General features: G+C 38.6%; 1 protein-coding gene and 1 non-coding gene across 6 annotated transcripts in view; both read right to left on the bottom strand.

The window, feature by feature from the left end:
- Positions 1-3,360: 3,360 nt before the first annotated feature.
- LOC136875367 (cyclin N-terminal domain-containing protein 1) overlaps positions 3,361-21,216 on the bottom strand; it is a 265,579-nt gene continuing 247,723 nt past the window's right edge. For all 5 annotated transcript variants that reach the window (XM_067148918.2, XM_067148920.2, XM_067148922.2 and 2 more), the window contains exon 6: positions 3,361-3,668. In XM_067148918.2, coding sequence (XP_067005019.2) covers positions 3,479-3,668 — 190 coding nt within the window. In that variant the 3' untranslated portion in view covers positions 3,361-3,478. The remainder of the gene's footprint in view (positions 3,669-21,216) is intronic.
- On the bottom strand, positions 20,185-20,261 carry TRNAL-CAA (transfer RNA leucine (anticodon CAA)). Its single transcript has one exon. It is a non-coding gene; the product is annotated as a tRNA-Leu (tRNA).

A 21,216-nucleotide genomic window follows, 5' to 3' on the forward strand; every position in this document is an offset into this window, starting at 1 on the left:
CGAGTTGGGGTCTTACCAGAGACTTAAAATGCCCCCTCCTTTACATCCTTACTACAACCCCTAAATACCCTTCATAACCATGTGCACATTTACAAACAGGAGCTTTAAAACTGAATTTGAATATACTTTGGGTGAGGTATTTATCCCAAAAGATGGCAAGTGCAAATACTTAGGTGTGAGATTTGAAAGTAATTTGCACAGGAAGGGTCATGTTGATGACATTGTTGGGAAAGCATACAGATCGTTACGTGTCATAATGAGGCTACTTAAAGGATGCAACAAAGAATTAAAAGAAAAAAGTTACTTAAGTATGGTTCGTCCATTATTGGAATATGCAGACAGTGTTTGGGATCCTCACCAAGAATACCTAATAAAAGAAATAGATAGTGTGCAGAGGAAAGCAGCAAGATTTGTAACAGGGGATTTCAGGAGAAAGAGTAGTGTATCAGAAATGTTAAAGGAACTTGGGTGGGAAACTTTAAGTAAGAGAAGGGAGAAAACTAGACTTATAGGATTATATATAGCCTATACAGGAGAAGACGCATGGGGAGAAATCCGTGAGAGGCTTCAGTTGGAAAATAATTATATTGGCAGAACGGACCACAAGTATAAAATTAGAAGGAATTTTAGCAGAAGCGACTGGGGTAAATTTTCATTCATTGGGAAGGGCGTGAAGGAGTGGAACAGTTTACCAGGGTTAGTGTTTGATCCTTTTCCAAAATCTGTACAGGTATGCAAGAAGAGAATAAACAGCAACAGGGAAAATAAATGAAATGTTAGAGGGCATTCGACCAGTGCAGGCTATTGTAAATAAAAAAATGTGTGTTTAAAAAAATTAATTCCATCCCCTGGTCCATGGAGTTTGGACAGCCAAAGTAGTGGACTGCCTGTAGGGGTGAAGTACAGTGGGGAATTCGACGGCCCTGGGACCGCTACGGTAGCTGTGAAGGCCCTTCAGGAGCTCTGAAAAGTGGTGGCAAAAGGGGGCTCTGGTTAAGACGCAGCAGGTCGTTATGCTACTTAGGTTCCAAAATGGGTAAAAAAGAAAGTAAATAAATGCAATGTAAACTTTAATCTTATACCAGTTGCATAGTATTATTTGAAGTAATTCCACATACTGTATATGAGTTGACTATGTTTGTAAGTATAGGAGATATTATAAGTAGAATTTTGTAAACAATATAAATTTATTAAGGATGATCTGTTTGTTTAATAGAAAAAATTTGTTAGCGTAAATTGTATATTATTGTATTCTAGAAAAAAAAATTTCTTCTGTTGTTAATTTAAAATTTAGTGCTTGACAATAATGTATTTTAGTGTACCATTTGCCACCGAGTTAGACACCTCATTTGCAAATAAAGATATTTTGATTTGATTTGATTTTTTCCAGTTCTTGAATCAAGTAATCCTGGTGAGTGTCCCATACACTGGAACCATACTCTAGTTGGGGTATTACCAGAGACTTTTATGCCCTCTCCTTTACATCCTTACTACAACCCCTAAATACCCTCATAACCATGTGCAGAGATCTGTACCCTTTATTAACAATCATATTTATGTGATAACGAAATGGAAAACAGAAAATTAAAATTTATTGGACATGTCATCAGACACAATACTTTGATCACTAACATACTTGAAGGGAAAGTGCTGGGAAAGAAAGGCAGAGGAAGACCTAGGATGAAGTATTTGGACGACATCAAGAAGAGGTTAGGTTGTGTCAATTACGTGGAACTGAAACGAACAGCCAATGAAAGAAAAGAGTGACTGCATCGACAAGGCATTAGCCTTTAGAATGTTGATTGATTGACCCCAATGAAGGTCTTTTCTTATATTAACACCTAGGTACAAACAATGATCCCCAAAAGGAACTTTTACCCCATCAACACAGTAATTACAACTGAGAGGACTTTTCCTATTTGTGAAACTCACAACCTGACTTTTAACCCTGTTTATCATCATACCATTGCCCACACTCCATCTCACAACATGATTGAGGTCACCCTGCAGCCGCTCACAATCTTGTAACTTATTTATTACTCTGTACAAAATAACATCATCTGCAAACAGCCTTATCTCTGATTCCACTTCTTTACACATATAATTGATATATATAAGAAAACATAAAGGTCCAATAATACTGCCTTGAGGAATTCCCCTCTTCATTATTACAGGGTCAGATAAAGCTTCACCTACTCTAATTCTCTGACTTCTATTTTCTAGAAATATAGCCACCCATTCAGTCACTCCTTTTTTTCTAGTCCAATAGCACTCATTTTTGCCAGTAGTCTTCCATGATCTACCCTATCAAATACCTTAGATAAGTCAATCGCAATACAGTCCATTTGGGCTCCTGATTCCAGGATATCTGCTATATCTTGCTGAAATCCTACAAGCTGAGCTTCAGTGGAATAACCTTTCCTAAAACTGAACTGCCTTCTGTCAACCAGTTATTAATTTTGCAAACATGTCTAATATAATCAGAAAGAATGCTTTCCCAAAGCTTACATCCAATGCACGTCAAACTGACTGGCCTGTAATTTTCAGCTTTATGTCTATCAAAAATAAGTATTTCAGATATGGTACTATATTCCAACCCATTGCCTTTAGTATATCCCCAGAAATCTTATCAATTCCAGCTGCTTTTCTAGTTTTCAAATTTTGTATCTTACTGTAAATGGCATTGTTATCATAGGTAAATTTTAATACTTCTTTAGTGTTACTCACCTCCCGTATTTGGACATTATCCTTGTAACCATCAATCTTTACATACTGCTGACTGAATACTTCTGCCTTTTGAAGATCCTCGCATACACACTCTCCACGTTCATTAACGATTCCTGGAATGTCCTTCTTTGAACCTGTTTCTGCCTTAGAGTACCTATACATACCCTTCCATTTTTCACTAAAATTTGTATGACCACCAATTATGTTTGCCATCATGTTATCCTTAGCTGACTTTTTAGCTAGATTCAATTTCCTAGTAAGTTCCTTCAATTTCTGCTTACTTCCATAACCATTTCTAACTGTATTTCGTTCCAACCTGCATATCCTTCTTAGTTTCTTTACTTCTCTGTTATAGTGGATCTTTACCATTCCTTACCATCTTTAAAGGTACAAACCTATTTTCACATTCCTCAACAATTGCTTTAAACCCATCCCATAGTCTGTTTACATTTTTATTTCTCATTTTCCAGCGATCATAGTTACTTTTAAAAACTCCCTCATGCCTGTTTTATCAGCCATATGGTACTGCCTAATAGTCCTAATTTTAATACCTTCCTTTCTTTCACATTTACTTTTAACTACGACAACATCTTCTTAAAACATTTCTTTACAATACATATGAAACAAGAAAAGTGGAACATAGGAATATATTTATTGACATTCTTTCAACTTTAAAAAGTTTAAAACAATGACATACATTTATTTCTGATTATTTTTCCTTACTAATTCCAACTACTTAAGCCTTTTCTTATCAGTGTTTGCCAAGTGAACAGTCGTTGATAATGGCAGCAAAACCCTCAATATCTTGCAGAGGTATATCTGTAAGAGCTTCAAGTCTTTGTAGAACCCAGCAAAAGTTCTCTTGATATAAATCAGCAGCACAAAGAACGATAGCTGAAGCCAGGTATATTCTGTCACATTCAACTCCGAGAAATTGCATTCTGAAATTGGCAAAAAAGAAAAAAAAATACACTGAGTAAACATAAAATTGTATACTAAGTATATATCAACAAATGAACTAAAACAGTGAATCACTCAGAATTCAAACCCAGAGGCAAGTGAGGAGTAAATGGATGCAATGCTGGACTCATCTAGAAGCCCCAAGGTGTGCTCAACTTGGCTTCTATGCGTCCCCTAGCTGAGTTGGGACTTCCTTTCTCTTCCAACCCTCATGGCAATACCTTCATCCTTAGAAGGTTCAGATCTCTTCCATTTTCACTTTGCCCAAATTAAACACTGAGGCCCGGTTTCTCTAACTCTGTGTTAAATTTTACTTAATGTTAACTGTTGTTGTTTGAGTCATCAGTCCATAGACTGGTTTGATGCAGCTCTCCATGCCACCCTATCCTGTGCTAACCTTTTCATTTCTACGTAACTATTGCATCCTACATCTGCTCTAATCTGTTTGTCATATTCATACCTTGGTCTACCCCTACCGTTCTTGCCACCTACACTTCCTTCAAAAACCAACTGAACAAGTCCTGGGTGTCTTAAGATGTGTCCTATCATTCTATCTCTTCTTCTCGTCAAATTTAGCCAAATCGATCTCCTCTCACCAATTCGATTCAGTATCTCTTCATTCGTGATTCGATCTATCCATCTCACCTTCAGCATTCTTCTATAACACCACATTTCAAAAGCTTCTATTCTCTTTCTTTCTGAGCTAGTTATCGTCCATGTTTCACTTCCATACAATGCCACACTCCACACAAAAGTCTTCAAAAACATCTTTCTAATTCCTATATCAATGTTTGAAGTGAGCAAATTTCTTTTCTTAAGAAAGCTCTTCCTTGCTTGTGCTAGTCTGCATTTTATGTCCTCCTTACTTCTGCCATCGTTGGTTATTTTACTACCCAAGTAACAATATTCATCTACTTCCTTTAAGACTTCGTTTCCTAATCTAATATTTCCTATATCACCTGCCTTCGTTCGACTGCACTCCATTACTTTTGTTTTGGACTTATTTATTTTCATCTTGTACTCCTTACCTAAGACTTCATCCATACCATTCAGCAACTTCTCGAGATCTTCTGCAGTCTCAGATAAAATAACAATATCATCGGCAAATCTCAAGGTTTTGATTTCCTCTCCTTGGACTGTGATTCCCTTTCCAAATTTCTCTTTGATTTCCTTTACTGCCTGTTCTATGTAAACATTGAAAAGGAGAGGGGACAAACTGCAGCCTTGCCTCACTCCTTTCTGGATTGCTGCTTCTTTTTCATAGCCCTCGATTCTTATCACTGCAGACTGATTTTTATACAGGTTGTAGATAATTCTTCGTTCTCGGTATCTGATCCCTATCATCTTCAGAATCATAAATAGCCTGGTCCAATCAACATTATCGAATGCCTTTTCTAGATCTACGAATGCCATGTACGTGGGCTTGTCCTTCTTGATTCGATCCTCTAAGATCAGACGTAAAGTCAGGATTGCTTCACGTGTTCCTACATTTCTTCTGAAGCCAAATTGATCTTCCCTCAACTCAGCTTCAACTTGTTTTTCCATTCTTCTGTAAATAATACGTGTTAAAATTTTGCAGGCATGAGATACTAAACTAATAGTGCGGTAGTTTTCACACCTGTCAGCACCGGCTTTCTTGGGAATAGGTATAACAACATTCTGCCGAAAATCGGATGGGACTTCTCCTGTCTCATATATCTTGCACACTAAATGAAATAACCTTACCATGCTGGTTTCTCCTAAGGCAGTCAGTAATTCAGAGGGAATATCATCAATTCCAGGTGCCTTGTTCCTATTTAGGTCACTCACAGCTCTGTCAAACTCTGACCTCAAAATTGGGTCTCCCATTTCATCAGCATCAACAGCCTCTTCATGTTCCAGAACCAAATTATCTACATCGTTACCTTGATACAACTGTTGGATATGCTCCTGCCATCTTTCTGCTTTGTCTTCTTTCCCTAGAAGTGGCTTTCCATCTGAGCTCTTAATATTCATGCACCTAGATTTCCTTTCTCCAAAGGTTTCCTTGATTTTCCTGTATGCAGCATCTACCTTTCCCAGGACCATACAGCCTTCGACATCCTTGCACTTCTCCTTCAGCCATTCTTCCTTAGCCACCTTGCACTTTCTATCCACTTGATTCTTTAATCGCCTGTATTCTTTTCTGCCCTCTTCATTTCTAGCATTCTTGTATTTTCGTCGTTCATCAATCAGGTCTAGTATCTCCTGAGTTATCCACTGATTCTTAGTTGATCTTTTCTTCCTTCCTAACATTTCTTCAGCAGCCCTACTGACTTCATTTTTCATGACTCTCCACTCTTCCTGTACTGTGTTTCTTTCGGCCTTTTCATTTAGTCCTTGTGCAACATGTTCCTTGAAACGATCCACCACACTCTTTTCTTTCAACTTGTCTAGATCCCATCTTTTTGCATTCTTTCCTTTCTTCAATTTCTTCAACTTCAGATGGCATTTCATGACCAACAAGTTGTGGTCAGAGTCCACGTCTGCTCCTGGGAAAGTTTTGCAATCCAACACCTGGTTTCTGAATCTCTGCCTAATCATAATGAAGTCTATTTGATACCTTCCAGTGTCTCCAGGTCTCGTCCACGTATACAGCCGTCGTTTGTGGTGTTTGAACCAAGTATTGGCGAGGACTAATTTATGGTCAGTGCAGAATTCAACCAGCCGACTTCCTCTTTCGTTCCTTTGTCCCAATCCAAATTCTCCTACTGTGCTACCTTCTCTTCCTTGGCCTACCACTGCGTTCCAGTCTCCCATCACAATTAGATTCTCGTCACCTTTGACATATTGTATTAAATCTTCTATCTCCTCATATATTCTTTCAATTTCTTCAATGTTAACTAACAACTGTTATTAATTTAACACTTCAGTTAAAAGTGTCCTGTTTCACGAACACATTTCCAACATCTGTTACGAAACAATTGTTAAAGACAAATTAACACATTTCCGTGAGATTTCTGAATGCGTTTGGCAGGGAGCATCTTTTGTTTCTTTACATAAAGAGCTCCTAGCGGTACGTTGTAATAGTATTTTGTCACACATGTCTGACATTATTATAGGTTATGGTTAGCAGAGGCTGCTAAGACGTAAACATGTGTAGAAAGAGGCAACAAAAGTGTTACGATGATGAATGCGAGACAAATGTTGTTATAATTTGTAATTTGAAAGTATGTGAGTGTATTTGGAAAATTAAAGAATAGACTGCTATATCACAACATTCAATATTGTTCTTATATGAGTGCAAACTAAGGCTCCTACATCACCGGGTAAATGTATAACTGATATGTCTTGAATGATTTTCGGCATTCTTTTACTGCGGGGAAAATAATGTAATGCCTTGTTAATGCTGCAATGACAGCAGGAATTCTTTGCAGAATTCTACATACTCTTGTCTTGCACTCATGAACATAGTCGCCTGCAATTACATGAAAAGTGTCTCAAGCATAATATCTAACAGACCCTGAGGTCAACCGATTTCAACGAGCTTCAATGTACCTGTGGTAAGACACTCAACAGTAACTCGTGAACCAGTATAAGGATTTAGGTCTATACGCTTTCATTTTCGAAAAAAATGAGGTCAAATGTCATGACACAGGATCCGCTTCAGACAAAGTGGAGATGATAGAACGCTAAAAGGCGAACAAATTTTACTTAAACATGTCAGGTCCACAACCTAATAATTTCTGAACAATTAATGAATCCCCGATTCCAATGCAACGCATATGTACTTGTGAGTTATATCACAGTCAAACCAAGCGGTAGCCTAGTGGGCACTGTACTTGTCTGCAAAACTCGTTAACGTAAGTTCGAGTCTTGTCGCAGCTATAATTCTTGTACAAAATAAATTAAAACTTGAGGGAACGTGAAGATAAAAATGGGAATAAAATATTACGCAAATTGCAGTACACTTAATTTTCTACCTGTAATTAACATACCGGTGGGCCTAAACATTTTCACAGTTGGTGCTGGATCTCTCTCTCTGTATATTTGAGGTAAAGTTGTCCCCCTCTGTGATGTAGTGGTTAGTGTGATTAGCTGCCACCCCCGGAGGCCCAGGTTCCATTCCCGGCTCTGCCACGAAATTTGAAAAGTGGTATGAGGGCTGGAACGGGGTCCACTCAGCCTCAGATGTCAACTGAGTAGAGATGGGTTTGATTCTCACCTCAGCCATCCTGGAAGTGGTATTCCGTGGTTTCCCACTTCTCCTCTAGGAAAATGCTGGGATGGTACCTAACTTAAGGCCACAGCCACTTCCTTCCCTCTTCTTTATCTATCCCTTCTAATCTTCCCATCCCCCCGCAAGGCTCCTGTTCAGCATAGCAGGTGAGGCCGCCTGTGCAAGGTACTGGTCATCCTCCCCAGTTGTATCCCCCGACCCAGAGTCTGAAGCTCCGGGGCATTGCCCTTGAGGTGGTAGAGGTGGGATCCCTCGCTGAGTCCAAGGAAAAAACCGACCCTGGAGGGTAAACAGATTAAGAAGAAGAAGAAGAAGAAGAAGTAGTAAAGTTCACTGCAGTTTGCATAATATTTTTATTCGTATTTTTACCTTCAAGTTCCCTCAAATAATAATTACATGTGTATAAAAAATATAGGTATGGTGGGACTCAAACTCACGTCCTCGCGGTTCATAGACAAGTACGGTGACTTGACTGTGTTGCAACCCTTCAAGTATATACACGTTGCACTGGAATCTGTGGATTCATCAGTTTTTCGGAAATTATCAGATTGCGGACCTGACATGTTTAAGTAAAATATGTTCGTTAATGTTCTATCACCTCCACTTGGTCTGAAGCGGATCCTGCCTCATGACATTTGTCCTCAATTTTTTCTAAAACGAAAGCGTATTGACCTAAACCCTTATACACGAGTTACTGTTGAGTGTTCCCAATAGGTATATTAATTAGCTCATTGGAATCGATTGGACGCAGAGTCTGACCTCTCCTTATAAAAAATATTAGCTACTGCTGCGATGAAGACACTGATAATTTTCAATCTATTGGAAACTCCAACCTATTTTTAATTTCTTCCAGTACCTTGTTCATTATGGCTTTGGTTATTAGATATATTTGTAGAAATCTTTCTTCTGACAACTCTAAAAAGTCGTTTTTTCTTAGTATGGGTCGTCCTTTGCTTTCTTCAGTTTATAAATAGTCTTCATACAGCAGTGAAGCTTCAAACTTGTCTTCTACATGCCTCTATTTTAAAATTTTATCAGTTAAGAAGTTTAACACAGGGCTGCTGCCATGTTAATTTAACACAAGTATTAACATTTTGTTAGAGCTAACAATTCTTGACGAGAAGATCATTTTGTTAAATTATGTGTTAAGTCTCCTTAACAGCAGTGTTAACACTCAACATTTGTTGAAGAAACTGGGCCTGAGTTTTCTAAAATTATGTTCTGGGATCTTTCCGTCATGGTGAACTTTTAAGGAATACGCGTCATCTGCTCGTTAATTGCATCAATGCTGAAAGACCATGGTTTCTAGGTATTTGAAGAGGTTCATGGCTTAGCGGACAATGGAAGCCACAGAAGGATCGACATCATTGTTTTCAAGAATAAGAAGAGAGGTTATCATCATCGACCCCATAATTTGCTTTGAAAGCCGTAAGTCGCAGCCCTCGGATGTGAACCTCGAGAAGAGGAATATTTACTTACCAACAATTCCTTACTACAGGGAGAAATACCAGATAGAGGAAATCGACACAGTAGGTCTGATGATTGGAGCAAGGGGAACGATTCCCGTTTTTGCCACTAATTTCTGGAAACAGATGTCTCTGCCAGTTACAACGTTACGGGAGACTGTCATCATGGCTTTAAGGGGCTCACTGATAATTCTAAGAAATAACTGTTACAATTTGGTTACCTTCGACATTTCTGAACATTTCTCTTCTAAAAATAAATGTAGAAGTATACTTTGTTGCAAGGCAGCCTCTGCATGAGAGGAAGTATTTCATAAAATAATAAGACAAAAATGCTATTCAACTTAGCCTCTTCTTTTGTACGTGTAATCCAAGGGAAAGAATAATTTGGGGACAACATTTTGAGAGGATACCTTGGGTGGTTCACCAGTCCCTTATTAATTCATGAAGATATGCAAATCCAAAACACCGATTGTCCTTGATGTTGATATTGCTCTGCTGCGAGGCAGACATGCACTTGAAAGTCATGATTCATTACTTAAAGCATTGATATATGTACTAGAGCACACACGATAATGTAAGGAAAAACAACTTTTAAGCTTAAAGTGAGAACAAAACCTCAGTTAATATTTCACACTGCCTTTCCTCAAAAGCTAACTTACTATCAGCAGGTACTTAGATGTAAATCACAAAATCACAACGGGAATATGTGACATGTGTAATCTAAATGTTATGTATGAATAAATAACTGAAATAAATGAATAAAATTGTTACGAGGTTTTCGTGGATCACAGAGAGGTGAAAGAAGGTGCTGGTTTGAATGGGTGTATTTACGATAGTCAAAGATTAATTTAAAACTTTAAAATAAAGGTTATATTTCTTTTCAGATATTAAATTTTAACAAACATCAAGATTTTAGGTACAGAGGTAGTTTTGTACAAAATAGAACAACAGATAAACCTAGAAAAGGTAGTTACAAATTTTGAGCTTCCAGCTCCCTATTTACAACGTCCCTACATCATTACTGTTGCGTTTAGTTAGGTAGGCAAGGAGACAAATCTTCCAAGTTGTTTAACATGAAATTTAAATCACATTTTTCAAGAACACTTTGCTCCAAAGGTTACAAGTTATGGCCTTCCAAAGGCACCATTCAATATTCACACAAATATATTTTACAATTCTACCAAGAAGACTGTGCTCCCAAACCCTTACAGCCTTTAAACTAAAGAGATTAAAGCTGAATAAAATTTACACTTTCAGGCCTCTCTAGGCACAACCTACAGTACATTTAATAGTTCAAACAGATATCACTGTCTTCAACACTCAACAGTTTAACCACTTAACAGAAAAGTTTTTACAGGAGTATAGAAATACTCATTCTACTGGGCCTTGGTAGGAAGAAAACAAACAGGTTAAAGTTACTGCCGAGGCAGACACTTGCGCTCCTTGAAATCAAAGATTAAAACCCTACTTGGGCTTGTGGCCTGACGATGCAGAGGCTAATCTTAAACTACTGACGTGACTAGATGGACAAGCTAAGTTACAATTTACAATAGTGAAAACAGTTACAAAATAGTAGTCACCTCAAGACTAGTTGAAGGGGAACTCGAGAGGGTAACGCACTCTCTATCCCCGGTTTTCAGTTTAAGTACTTTTGACTTGAACTTTTACATGAGAAGGTAGAAAGTTTACATTTTCGGAAACTGACTGTTACATAGTTAAAGATTGGAACCTTCCCCTCAAGTCAGCTTATGGAGATAACTACTGAGATAGAAAAATGGTGGCCATTACCTTTGGCTGATGTTCTGCCTGCCGAAGAATGAGGCCCCCACATCCTCTCTTAACACACACACTCAGTAACGCGAAGATCAATAAGACAAGTTAACTCAAAAAGGCGTCAGTATTTATACCCGAGAGGAAGGATCGAGAAGGCTCTGGACTAAAACCGGACACACCCTCTCATTTTATTGGACAATTGAAAAGTTACAAAAAGCATTTGATTTGCTGAAAATTAAATACAAAAATATTTGATTGGCCAGAATCCAAAGTTGGCGGGATCAGTAAGAAGTATTGCAAACTTTGAAGTATCAATAACAAAGAAAGTCAATTCAGTTCAGAAAACCTATAAACACAAAATTTCCTTAAATTTCTAGTTATTCCACTTTGCACCAGAGTGCATGACATCAGTTCTTAAATAGAGACATCTATGGAGAAAAGTTCCAACTTCTTGAAATAGCTGTTGTAAACTTTATGTGTTAAGATAGCGTTCTTGAAGGCGCTTCATTTAAATGCATGGGGTTGACGTGTACCTCCCGGTATTAATAAAAATAATTAATTGAAATGTCCGTAATATGGCCACCAGAGTTCACCATAATGCATCCCTCAAAGCATGATAATTCTGTCTCCCAGGGCGTACATATAAAACTGCGTACTGGTACATCTGTTTCAGGCCTTACCTCACCTTCTGAAAATGACTAAATAGGTAGGAACTGCACCTAGGCTCATCAGTAACTCCACTGTTTCTAAAATAACTAGCTATATTCTGAATAATATCCGTGCATGAGCACCACATCAACACACAAAAAAATATACATAGAATACACTCACAAAATACTGCTCGAAGACTCCATATTTATACAATTATTGAACTACAACAAAAAAACAGTGGGAAACCAAAAGTGAGGACCAAGCTACCATTTGTAGTTAGCCTGATGAACACTAATTACAAAACATATATATATATAGATAAATACCCTTCACTCTCACTGTACATCAACACAACTTGCAGATTCTCACTATCGGCACTTGCTATATCACATTGATACTGTACCTTTATAATTCTGTGTTCACTGATTCTAACACTTGGTTTTAAGATACTTTCAATTGAGCAACACACGCTTGTTGTTCCACTCCATAAATTATGGAAATTCTGAAATACAGAACTCCATAGCTTTCACCAAAATATAAGACCCAAGCAACATAAGTAATATAATACAAAGTGCCTAAGTACTCCACAGTTTGTAGGTCAGAGAAACACTTCACATTCCACAGAGATTTCAAGTCAACCACGTACCACAACAGTTTTAAGTCAAGCACGCTCCACCAAAGATTTTAAGTCCCACTCTGCCATTTTCTTACATACCTATTGTACTTTTTTTTTTTAAAGCTGCATTACGTCACACCGACACAGATAGGTCTTATGGCGACAATGGGACAGGAAAGGGCTGGATGTGAGAAGGAAGCAGCCATGGCCTTATTTAAGCTACAGCCCTAGCATTTGCCTGGTGTGAAAATGGGAAACCACGGAAAACCATCTTCAGGGCTGCCGACAGTGGGGCTCGAGCCCACTATCTTCCGAATACTGGATACTGGCCGCACTTAAGCGACTGCAGCTATCGAGCTCAGTGCCTATTGTACCATGAATGCCTAAGGTCATATTTATTCCTGGGGCATAGCTCATTATTTTATCAAGTATTGGAAATAGCACGGTTTAGAACAGCTGATCACAGTATGTAGGTTAGCGAGACAATCTGAAGCTCGGAGCGAGTGAGAGGGAAGACTACACGTCATTGGCTGTGACGAAGTCGCCAAATGTCACCGACTTGCCTGGAATATTACATACATACATACATACGTACATATCCCACTTCGTTCCATCTTAAGCGATGGGTCGGCGAACGAGGCTTCTCCACCAGTTGTGGTCTCTGAACTTCTCTCCTTCTTTGATGGTTTCCAAAGTATGTCCTCGCTGTTGAATGTCAATCTTCACCATGTCCTTATACCTGAGTCTTGATCGCCCTCTTGGTCTTTTGTCTTCAAGTTTTAGATCATGTATTTTTTTTTTTTTTTTGTAATCTGTTATCTGATGATACAGATGTTGATTCCCATAGGGAATCTGAAATATTTGATCCAAATTAGTAAATTTATAATAAAAATATGAATGGTCCTTTATTGGACATTATAAATTTTCCAGCTAACTCATTCCTAGTTGCCAGAGTTTCGCCCCTGTGTGCTAGGCTGGGCTCATCACTTGGTACCTAGCACACCTACCAAGCCGCATGGCTAGTGCGTACTGTGGAGGCCACTGCGTAGGCTAATTGTAGACACCGGCAGTGCCAATGCATTATGAGAGACTTTGCCTCATTACCAAAAATTGATCCTGCTTGGCCATCAGATGATACAGATGTTGATTTCCATAGGGAATCTGAAATATTTGTTCCGAATGAGTAAATTTATAATACCAATAAGCAATAATGGACCATTCATATTGTTAAATTTATAATACCAATAACCAATAATGGACCATTCATATTGGTATGCAAGAGTTGGGAATAGAACTGAAGGATACGAAAGGTGATTGGTAAATGTGAGGAAGATATGAAAGCTAATGGGAATGGGAAGCATTTGCTGGATTTCTGTGCTAGTATGGGTTTAGCTGTTATGAATACATTCTTCAAGCATAAGGCTATTCACCGCCACACATGGGAGGCTAGGGGTACCAGATCCATAATAGACTATATCTTAACAGACTTCGAATTCAGGAAATCTGTTAGGAATGTACAAGTTTTTCGCGGATGTTTTGATGATACAGACCACTATTCGATCTGTAGTGAACTAAGTATCTCTAGGCCTAGGGTAGAGAAAGTGAAATCTGTCTGCAAATGAATAAGGGTAAAAAATCTCCAGGTCGAGGAAATTAGACAGAAGTACATGGATATGATTAGTGAGAATTTTTGAACAGTAGACAATAAGCAGGTTCAGCATATAGAAAGTGAATGGATGGCATACAGGGACGCTGTAGTAGAACCAACAAGGGAATGCCTAGGAACAACTGTGTGTAAAGACGGGAAAAGGCGAACATCTTGGTGGAATGATGAAGTGAGAGCAGCCTGTAAATGTAAAAAGAAGGCTTATCAGAAATGGCTCCAAACAAGGGCCGAGGCAGACAGGGATTTGTACGTAGATGAAAGAAACAGAGCGAAACAAATAGTTGTTGAATCCAAAAAGAAGTCATGGGATGATTTTGGTAATAACCTGGAAAGCCTAGGTCAAGCAGCAGGGACAGTAATAAAGAATCTCAGGAAGAGAGGGAAAAAGGAATTGAACAGTGTTTTGAGTAATTCAAGTGAACTCATAATACATCCCAGGGAATCACTGGACAGGTGGAGGGAATATTTTGAACATCTTCTCAATGTAAAAGGAAATCATCATGATGGTGTTGCAAACAGCCAAGCTCATGGGGAGGAGGAAAATGATGTTGGTGAAATTATGCTTGAGGAAGTGGAAAGGATGGTAAATAAACTCCATTGTCATAAGGCAGCAGGAATAGATGAAATTAGACCTAAAATGATGAAGTATAGTGGGAAGGCAGGGATGAAATGGCTCCATACAGTAGTAAAATTAGCGTAGAGTGTTGGTAAGGTACCTTCAGATTGGACAAAAGCAGTAATTGCACCTATCTATAAGCAAGGGAACAGGAAGGATTGCAACAACTATTGAGGTATCTCATTGATTAGTATACCAGGCAAAGTATTCACTGGCATCTTGGAAGGGAGTGTGCGATCAGTCGTTGAGAGGAAGTCGGATGAAAACCAGTGTGGTTTCAGACCACAAAGAGGCTGTCAGGATCAGATTTTCAGTATGCGCCAGGTAATTGAAAAATGCTACGAGAGGAATAGGCAGTTGTGTTTATGTTTCGTAGATCTAGAGAAAGCATATGACAGGGTACCGAGGGAAAAGATGTTCACTATACTGGGGGACTATGGAATTAAAGGTAGCTTATTAAAATCAATCAAAGGCATTTATGTTAACAATTGGGCTTCAGTGAGAATTGATGGTAGAATGAGTTCTTGGTTCAGGGTACTTACAGGAGTTAGACAAGGCTGTAATCTTTCACCTTTGCTGTTCGTAGTTTACATGGATCATCTGCTGAAAGGTATACAGTGGCAGGGAGGGATTCAGTTAGGTGGAAATGTAGAAGGCAGTTTGGCCTATGCTGACGACTTGGTCTTAATGGCAGTCTGTGCCGATAGCCTGCAGTCTAATATCTTGGAACTAGAAAATAGGTGCAATGAGTATGGTATGAAAATTAGCCTCTCAAAGACTAAATTGATGTCAGTAGGTAAGAAATTCAACAGAATGTCAGATTGGTGATACAAAGCTAGAACAGGTCGATAATTTCAAGTATTTAGGTTGTGTGTTCTCCCAGGATGGTAATATAGTAAGTGCAATTGAATCAAGGTGTAGTAAAGCTAATGCAGTGAGCTGACAGTTGCGATCAGCAGTATTCTGTAAGAAGGAAGTCAGCTCCCAGACGAAACTATCTTTACATCGGTCAGTTTTCAGACCAACTTTGCTTTATGGGAGCGAAAGTTGGGTGGACTCAGGATATCTTATTCATAAGTTAGAAGTAACAGACATGAAAGTGGCAAGAATGATTGCTAGTACAAACAGGTGGGAACAATGGCAGGAGGGTACTCGGAATAAGGAGATAAAGGCTCATTTAGGAATGAACTTCATGGATGAAGCTGTACGCATAAACTGGCTTTGGTGGTGGGGTCATGTGAGGCGAATGGAGGAGGGTAGATTACCTAGGAGAATAATGGACTCTGTTATGGAGGGTAAGAGAAGTAGAGGGAGACCAAGGCGACGATGGTTAGACTCAGTTTCTAACGATTTAAAGATAAGATGTATAGAACTAAATGAGGCCACAACACTAGTTGCAAATCGAGGATTGTGGCGACGTTTAGTAAATTCTCAGAGGCTTGTAGACTGAACGCTGAGAGGCATAACAGCCTATAATGATAATGTAATGTATGTATGTATGTATGTGAATGATCTTCCTCACTATAATCAAGTAGAAACTGCAGTTCGGTATGCTAATAATACAAACATAATTATTAATAATCCTGACCCTATGTCTATAGAAACTGCAGTAAATACAGTCCTGTCTAGGTTAGAATCATGGTTCAGGAAAAACAAATTAATACTGAACCTAAAAAAGAGCTAATATATGGAATTCAAGACATATAACTACCATGACAAAACTGCAAAAAAACACAACCTTATATTAAATGCAATTGAAAATACATTGACCACAAAATTTTTAGGTGTCCATATAGATTAGAAATTAAGATGGGATTGTCATATGAAAAAAATAAGGAAGTCTCTGAGTTCTGTTTGTTTTGCCTTAAGGATTTTGTCCAATAGTTGTAGTGAAGAATACGTTAGAATAGCATATTTTGGATATTTCCATTCAGTCATCACATATGCTATTGGTCTCTGGGGCTACTACCAATCAAATCTTGATGTAATTTTTTGAATACAGAAATGAGCCATCAGAATTATATTGAGACGTAACAGGTCAGATCATTGCAGATCATTATTTAAGAGACTAAGGATGCTCCCAGTACCAAGCATATACATTATGTAATGCATTCTACACATGAAAAAATATCTTGATCACTTCAGAAAGAATTTTGACAATCACAATTACCAGACGCGAACAAGAAATAATATTTTTATTGAGCACAAGAGTAAAACCATTGCCTTGAGACATGTAGACTCTGTTGGAATCAGATTGTATAATAAGCTTCCAAATAAGATTAAAGACATTAGTCCCATCAGTTCATTAACCACAGTTTTTAAAAAAATCTTCTGCTGAGTAGCTGCTTCTATAGTACAGAAGAATACATGATGAAGTGCTGGTAATGGTGCTATTACTTATTAACTTGTAAACGTTCTTAATATCCAGTATATAGCCTTAAAAATATGTTAAATGCCACATTGATTATGTACGCATAATTAACATCACACTCACAGATTTTTATTTTGTCTTGTAAATATTGGTTATTAATACTATTTATTATTTAAAAAAATTAAGATGTGCTGTCCTAACATTGAGGTATTTGGTGTTTCTGTTTTTCTTTTTCTTCTTTTTCAAAATGTTCATTACTGTACATATATTATTGTTAGTATTAAGAAATCACTCGACACCTCCTATACTGTTGGCATATTTCAAAATATGTAATTGTACAGTCTATGGAAGCTAAATAAATGAATGAATGAATGAATGAATAGTGCATAACAATGAATTAGACTGTACAGGATCCACCTTTCAATCTAATTCATTGTTTTGTAATCTCTATTCAATACGGACCAAACATGAAATTCGTGACTTTTTAAATGGCTAGTGTATACTGTGGAGCCACGGCGTAGGCTACTTGGAGCCACCAGCAGTGCCAAAGAGACTTCGTCTCTCTTTCAAAAACTGATGCCTGCCTGGCCATCAAGTTGATATGGACGTTGATTCCCATAGAGAACCTGAAATACTTGTCCCGAATGTCCAATAACAAACCAAATATTTTGGTATTATAAATTTACTCATTTGGAACAAGTATTTCAGATTCCTTATGGGAATCAACATCTATATCTTCTGTTTCTAATAACCACACTGTTGATTTCAACCAATCTGAAACAAGAAGACTACTTTACGACAGACAACTGCATAATGCGTCTGATTCCATGGATAAATGGTTAACGTGGAGTTCTTTTTATCACAGGGGTCCCGGATTCGATTCCCGGCAGGGTTGGGAATTTTAACCATCATTGGATAATTTCGCTGGCACAGAGGATGGGTGTATGTGTCGTCTTCATCGACATTTCATCCTCATCATGATGAGCAGGTCGCCTACGGGAGTCAAATCAAAAGACCCGAACCTGGTGAGCTGAACATGTCCTCAGACACTCCCGGCACTAAAAGCCATATGCCATTTCATTACTGCATAATGTGTGTTCATTTGTTCAACATATTTTACTGATTTAACGTGTCATTTCATCATCATCATCATCATCATCGGTTTGCCCTTCCAGCGAGCCAGGTAGGGTGTTTGTAAACAAGCGTCTTCCAAAGTTGCCCATTCAAAAACATTTTGTTGTCCAAGACAGATTCCCTCAGTTGGCCCATCCATCTTCTTCTTGGTCTTCACACTGGTCTTCTACCTGTTATTCTCTCTTCCGAATAAGCACATGGTAACCTTGTGCTATTCATTCGTTTAACATGCCCAAACCATTTAAGTCTAGATGACCTAAGTCTTTCCTCCATCGATTCATTTAGACCTAGATTAGATCGAATCTCATCATTTTTCACATGATCAAGTCGGGTCTTTTGGAGGGCAGTTCTAAGAAATTTCATTTCACAGGCTTGAATCCTACTACAATCCTTTGATGTTAGTGTGCAGGTTCCAGAGAATATGTAAGGATGGGAATGAAATATGACTTGTACAGGGTCATTTTTGTTCTTTGTGGGACCTTCTCATCCCATAGTAGGTGTCTAACGATACTGTAAAAGTTAGAGCCTTGGGTTACTCTGTTTGTTATTTCTATCTCAGCTCTGTTATTACTAGCGATTACGCTTCCTAAATAACTGAATTAGTGTACTACTTCAACTTGGTGGTCCTGTATTTTTATGTTACATTCTGTATAATGTCTGCTGATTTTTAATGCTACTGTTTTTGATGGGTTCAATTTCATTCCATAATCATCAAACTTCTTACACCCTGCATTCAGATTATTTTGCACCCCCTCCTCTGTTTCATCCCATATTGCCACATCGTCTGCAAACACCAGAGCCTGAAGAACTTTATTACCTTTTCCTTTTAGTTCCTTTAAAATGGTGTCCATAACTGCTATGAATAGAAGAGGTGATAAGGCACTTCCCTGTTGTACTCCTTTGGTTGTATTGAACCATTCAGACTGACCATCTCCAATTCTGACACAGCTTTTACAATTAGTATATAGCATTTGGATCTTCCTAATAAGGTACTCCGGTACACCAAGTTTTCTAAGACTTTTCCAAATAGTTGATCTAGGAACATTATCATACACCTTTTCAAGGTCCATAAACACAATAATTAGGTCTTTTCCTCCTTCCCAGTGTTTCTCTGACAACATCCTCAAAGCACGTATCAGATCTGTTGTGCTTCTTCCAGCCCTAAAGCCATGTTGTTCCATGTTGTTGTGGATAAAAATGACCAAATAGGATCATGACTAAGTTTATCACTTAATATGAGTGTTAGTCTTTTATATATTGAAAAGTGGACCCATAAACAATAATTTTATAAGAACATACCACTTAGTCAAGCAGCTCGTCTTCTTTTTCCCTAGTCTATCCAGCCCAAACTTTGCAACACTTTTGTAACGCTACTCTTTTGTCGGAAATCACCCAGAACAAATCGAGTTGCTTTTCTTAGGATTTTTTCCAGTTCTTAAATGAAGTAATGCTGGTGAAGATCCCATACACTGGAACCATACTCAAGATGGGGTCTTACCAGAGACTTATATGCCCTCTCCTTCACTTCCTTACTACAACTCCTAAATACCCTCATAACTATGTGCAGAGATCTGTAGCCTTTATTTGCAATACCATTTATGTGATTACCTCAATGAAGATCTTTCCTTACATTAACACCTAGGTACCTACAATGGTCCCCATGAGGAACATTCACCCCACCAATGCAGTAATTAAAACTAAGAGGACTTTCCCTCTCTGTGAAACTCACAATGCGATTTATCATCCTGTTTATCATCATATAAAATCTATACTATAACAAATGTCCATGCTCCCACTAATGATAAAAACAACTCCTCAAAAGACCATGAAGAAACAGAAGAAGACCATAGATAACATCCCCAAACATCATGTAAAATTATTAATAGGTGATGAATATTGAATTTTCACGACCGCACTGTAAACGAAACAGACTTTCAACGTATTAGGTCATGTTACGTACATGTAGTACGTGTTGAAGAGATGTTGAGTACAGAACAAAAATGGCCAGCTGGACACCAGTGGGATCCGAACCCACAACCTCCCGATTTTGCGTCGGTTGCTCTACCAATTGAGCTATGGTGGCCTAGGCCATCTTTGTTCTGTTTAAAAGGATCTGAGCTACAGGTCTGGCACTGCTGCTAGCACACTGTAGAGTGCGTTTAAGTCGCCCGTTGTGGGGCATGTCAATGAATATTGAATTTTCACGACCGCATTGTAATCGAAACAGACTTTCAACGTATTAGGTCGTGTTACGTACATGTAGTACGTGTTGAAGAGATGTTAAGTACAGAACAAAAATGGCCAGCCGGACACCAGTGGGATCCGAACCCACAACTTCCCAATTTCGCGTCGGTTGCTCTACCAATTGAGCTATGGTGGCCTAGGCCATCTTTGTTCTGTTTGAAAGGATCTGAGCTACAGGTCTGGCACTGCTGCTAGCACACTGTAGAGTGCGTTTAAGTCGCCCGTTGTGGGGCATGTCAATGAATATTGAATTTTCACGACCGCATTGTAATCGAAACAGACTTTCAACGTATTAAGTCGTGTTACGTACATGTAGTACGTGTTGAAGATATGTTAAGTACAGAACAAAAATGGCCACCCGGACACCAGTGGGATCCGAACCCACAACTTCCCAATTTTGCGTCGGTTGCTCTACCAATTGAGCTATGGTGGCCTAGGCCATCTTTGTTCTGTTTGAAAGGATCTGAGCTACAGGTCTGGCACTGCTGCTAGCACACTGTAGAGTGCGTTTAAGTCGCCCGTTGTGGGGCATGTCAATGAATATTGAATTTTCACGACCGCATTGTAATCGAAACAGACTTTCAACGTATTAAGTCGTGTTACGTACATGTAGTACGTGTTGAAGATATGTTAAGTACAGAACAAAAATGGCCAGCCGGACACCAGTGGGATCTGAACCCACAACCTCCCGATTTCGCGTCGGTTGCTCTACCAATTGAGCTATGGTGGCCTAGGCCATCTTTGTTCTGTTTGAAAGGATCTGAGATACACGTCTGGCACTGCTGCTAGCACAC

The sequence above is a fragment of the Anabrus simplex genome, chromosome 6 (assembly GCF_040414725.1).
Source record: "Anabrus simplex isolate iqAnaSimp1 chromosome 6, ASM4041472v1, whole genome shotgun sequence".
NCBI lineage: Eukaryota > Metazoa > Arthropoda > Insecta > Orthoptera > Tettigoniidae > Anabrus > Anabrus simplex.